General features: G+C 32.4%; 1 protein-coding gene across 1 annotated transcript; it reads left to right on the top strand.

Annotated features, from left to right (window-relative positions):
• The first annotated feature begins 1,828 nt into the window (after positions 1-1,828).
• On the top strand, positions 1,829-4,534 carry LOC139519166 (uncharacterized). Its single transcript, XM_071311017.1, has 3 exons — positions 1,829-1,896; positions 3,263-3,347; positions 3,952-4,534. The coding sequence occupies exons 1-3, from the start codon at positions 1,866-1,868 to the stop codon at positions 4,367-4,369; spliced, it is 534 nt and encodes a 177-aa protein (XP_071167118.1). The 5' UTR covers positions 1,829-1,865; the 3' UTR covers positions 4,370-4,534.
• Positions 4,535-4,916: the final 382 nt, after the last annotated feature.

The raw sequence follows: 4,916 nt of genomic DNA, 5'->3' as shown, positions 1-4,916 counted from the left end.
GTGTTATCTCGAACAAAATTAACCTTCAAACAACTGGTAATCCTAATTTCTATACACCTGGTTCCTCGCCTGGATCTGTTTCCTCAAATAATCAAATTTTGTTCAGCAGCCAAGAAACAAACTTTATCACAACAAAAATGGAATTCTCATCTTCAACGACATCTCTTCGAAGTGTATTGCCACTAAATTTCTCGAATTCCACCCCTAAAATCTTAAAAGTGATTTCTGTAGTGCCAAGTAAAGTTCACTATACCATAGCAGATAGTCTAACAACTTTTAAGGCGAACATTTCGGAGCCACCAGGTATCTAACTTTCTTAACTTTTATGTTGGTCTAGTTACTAAGATCTACATATGTTTCAAAACTATAATTTAGTACAGTATTAAAGTTTCAGTTAAAAAATATGACGGTAAAACATAATTTGAAGAAGTGCAGACAACCCCATTTTATGAAATACAAATATGCGAAAAGACAAACAATAGTTCAACAAACATTACATGGTAAACTAAAGATTAACCAACATGGACACCCCTCAAACAATGGTGAAATGTTAATTACTACTCTCTGAACACTCAAATAACAATGCGAGAATGTTTTTAATTTGAAATCAATGATATCGAATTTGAAGGAAAATGACGCAAGTATATCCAAGCAAAAATCAGTGATATTTAATATATTATGTTTTGGTCAACGCTTAGGGGACGACCATTTGATATTCTGGGGGGGGGGGGGGGGGGGGCAGGAGGATTTGTTTTTGATCGGTTATTTATTTTTGTAAATTGAGAGGACAGATTACTCATTTTCTGCACTATTGAAGCAAGATTTTTCATTTTCATTAAAGCAACGGACTGTTTATTCCTTTTCACAACTATATTTATGATATGCAAAATCATACAATTTTTAAAAGATTTGTTTGTTATAAATAATACATGTATAGCGAAGTCATTATGTATCATTTAATCAGAATTAATCATCATCCTCTGCAGAAATTGATCTTTTATATTACCAACTGCATATACATGTATTGAATACATACATAGTAGATCATAGTATTAAAGTATGGTTGTAACTAGCCTCTTATAAAAGTCTTTGAAAATATATTTCGCCGAGCGGAGCGAGGAAAATTATTTTTGAAGGGTTTTGGAGTCACCGAAGGCCCAAAAAGCTATAGAACAAATGACAAATAAATAAGAAACATAGATCCCGAAAAATCAGGGCTACGTCTGAGGGAAAACAGAACTTGCTTCTTGCAAGGCACTCACCGTGAACACAATTTGATATGGAGACAAGCATTTGCCTCAATGTAGTTACCGCCCTGTTAAAATAAAAGTGAGGTAAGGTTTCCTGAGACAATATATCTCAAGTTAAATGAAACCAATTTTAAGACATTTCAAGTATATTTAAATAATATTTATACTATTATTATCAAAAAAATTTGGATGTTTTTCCAAATTATTTTGGATTTTTTTGGGGAAAAAAAATAAATTTATGAAGAATCTGGTGCCATCTATCTCATACTTTCGATTAGACCTGCGAAGTTATTTATTTTCAATACATTGCAAGTCAAGTAATTTATTTTCAAACTACAACAGAACAAACCATTATTTTTGTTTTTATCAAGGCTGAGTTATTTATTTTCAAAATCCTCCTCCCCCCCCCCCCCCCAATATCAAATGGTCGTCCCCTTAGTAATCCTATGCAATAATGTTATATATATTCTTTAGAAAATTGTTCATAGACTTTTAGTCTGCAGCTATTTTCGTATGGTCCCCTATTTCAAGACTTCAAAAACGACATTGTATTAACAAATATGCTAGACATTTCTTTCTTTTACAGATAGCAAAGAACTGTCGACATCCCCAACTATGGATGTTAAACTTGAAAATACAAAGAAAGGTAAACTGTCATCGTTGTTGAAATTATCATAGCTAACATAATAAGCAGTAGTATAAGATTAGACTTAAAAGTGGAGTGGGGAAAATCAACTCACAATTCAACTAAAAATATCTCAATTAGAACACAAGTTATACTGATATATCATTACCTGCTCATTATGGAATTTATACCAAGAAGTCAGCCAATACTATATGACAAGGTAGGAAGATTTCCATTTAACGAAAGGAAATTGTTCTGTTAAGACATAACATAGACCCATTTTTTTTCTATAGAACTTTTGATCACAGATATAGTACGATCATCTACGGCTAAACTTGTCGCCATAACGAATGAGTATGGCGAACTTTAGTTTTACTTTGCAAATTTATCAGCTTTCGATTTTTTACAGAGTTTTACATCAATAGTGGCGTCAAGTGGTGATTTTTTTTAATATTAATATTGTATTTACGTTGTGTCATAGTTCAAATTCATTCGTTCAGTGTATGTTTACTTGGTTTTTTTTAATGTGTTTCTGAGTTAAGCCATTTCAATTAATATTTTAACGGGTGTCTTTCAATATTGTAATGTTACACATTTACTTCAGGTTAGGATGAAGGTTGGCTCCTGTTAAAAAGGCTAAACCCATTGCATTTGTTTGCACCTGTCCTAAATAAAGACAACATTAGTATTCTGCAGTTGAAAAGTCATAAATCGATCAAGAGAAAATACATCCATGTTTCATAATAAAACCGAACGAAACACATCAACTATAAGAGGATAAAAATGGAACAACATAAATACTGAAGTTAAAAAAAAAACCAAACAAAACACATAGAAAACAACTATTTAATAACAGCTGCCAATGACTCATATTCCGGACTTGGTTCAGAAAATTTTAAGAATAAAGGTGGATTGAATCTTGTTTTATGGCTAACCAAACGTCCGCTTGTATGGCAATGTTTTAAAAGGTATCGCTAAAATGACGACTATGTGACAGGAATACGGACAAACGCAAGAACACTCAGCAGGAACATGTTGGTCAGTGGTTGTCGGTTGTTGATGTGGTTCATACTAGTTTTTTTTTTTTTTTGTTTCTTAACAGATTAGACCGTTGGTTTTCCTGTTTGAATACTTTATCACTAGTCATTTTTGAAACCTTGCTGTTCGGTGTGAGCCAAGGCTCCGTGTTGAAGGCCGTACTTCAATAAACCTATACATGGTTTACTTTTTACTAGTTGTGACTTGGATTGAGAGTTGTCTCATTGGCACTCATAACACATCTTCTTATATCTATTGACAGCTTCTTTGTTTTTGTTGCTGATTAAAAATTATAGGATGGGTTTTCATTGGTTGATTCAGTTTACATTTTTTATAATTTTATTTACAGATAATCCCAATTCCACGATAGCCCTTGGAATAACAATTTCCCTGTTTGCTTTGGCTGTTATCATCATTGCTCTGATGATTTTCAGGTAATTTTAGAAAAAAATGATAATATTGACAGGAACATTATTTGGAAAAAATACGGAAATGAGGACAGGCAATCTCGTACCCCTTTTTCAAGTAATATTTCATTTTTATTGCGATATCCATTGATATTTTTTTAATTAAGATGACAAAAATAGGTTGAATTGTGGGTCTGTTGTTGATATAAAGTTGTTCAATGGTGCATAATAAAGTATTAACCGGAAATTTTGGAAAATCAATTTCAATACTTTCCGTTAAATCAATTGAAGCATAAAAGTTGCACGACTTATTTTTATTTTTCTTTCCATGTGTTCTAGAATAGAAAAACTGCAATTGTATAAAAATACTTAATTCTATTGAACTAAGAACTGAAATGATCATCATATGATCGAGAAACTCACAGAGGATACAACTATTTTTGTAGTTTTAGTATCAACATCGACATTCATTTTTTTATAAATTGAATTGGGTAAATATGAATTCATAATGACTAGTTATATTCAAAACAAGCACCTGATAAAGTTAAGCACAGTTCATATCACTATGGTCCAAATGGGGTGACGGAATGGTCTATAAAAACTATAAATGCATTTTTTTGTTTTTGTTTAGGGTTCTATATAAGAGCCGGAAGAACGTTGATCTAACGTCAGATGCCATTTCTACAGTGTTCTGTAGCAATGATTTCGTGCATAGCACGGGTTTTATTAATGATGCACCTTCATCGATAGCTCCACAAGATTTTATAAAGATTCGGAAGGTTTCGGATTCTACAACCGATGAAATTGTGGAAGTAGAAGACCAAAGGTTTAACAACAAGACTTACGGGGAATCTACCTTCGGAAGCAGTTCTACCCCTAGACATAGTCCAAACAGAGTAAACCAGGACTCTAAATATGCTGGACTGTCTGGATTTAAGAAATATCCAGCACCCCAACCAAGCAAAGCTAGCAGTTATGTTTCCAATAGAAATTCAAGATACAACTCACAACAATCAGATACAGACTATTTCCAGTACAAAAGACATTGAAAACGTATATATCATTATGTTGCTACATGTATATAGTGTGTGTTTATGTATATAAGGATATTAAAAGTTATTTGCCTGTCCTCATTTTCGTTTTATAATAGTGTACATTGAATATTTTAGTCAATAATAATTATAATTTACTAATAAACGAACCTCTTCGATGATTGTAAATTAGTTATATATTAGTGTTTATGTGTCCCAAAGGGATGTTTGAGTTGTTGGCGGATCTTGCTACTTTATGTGATTATGTTAATTTGTCACAACTATATTTAGACTCTTTTTAGGTTTGGCCTATGCGTGAAAAACTATTTTAATTTGTAGATGTCTTGTTGGTTTGAGTGCCATGTGGTTGTGTCTTATTGGTATGCATCGTAACGCTATATTTGTAAACCTGTTTCAGATAGGGTAATGGAAAATCTCAAATAGTTCGTTAATCCTCAATAAACAAGCTTAAGTCAACGCGGTAAACGTTCATTTTGTATTCGCAAACTGTCAGTGTTTATGAACTTTTTTTCAGTTTTAGATACAAGAAAATGGTGAAGACTTA

The sequence above is a fragment of the Mytilus edulis genome, chromosome 1, assembly GCF_963676685.1.
Source record: "Mytilus edulis chromosome 1, xbMytEdul2.2, whole genome shotgun sequence".
Lineage (NCBI taxonomy): Eukaryota > Metazoa > Mollusca > Bivalvia > Mytilida > Mytilidae > Mytilus > Mytilus edulis.
Note: the sequence above shows the minus strand (reverse complement) of the source record. Positions and strands in the feature narration are given on the sequence as shown.

Bases quoted from the DNA above. Each gene is read 5' to 3' on its own strand.
- LOC139519166 (XM_071311017.1), top strand. From the start codon at position 1,866: ATGGATGTTAAACTTGAAAATACAAAGAAAG. The intron at 1,897-3,262 runs GTAAACTGTCAT...TTTTATTTACAG, and splicing joins ACTTGAAAATACAAAGAAAG to ATAATCCCAATTCCACGATA. The intron at 3,348-3,951 runs GTAATTTTAGAA...GTTTTTGTTTAG, and splicing joins ATTGCTCTGATGATTTTCAG to GGTTCTATATAAGAGCCGGA.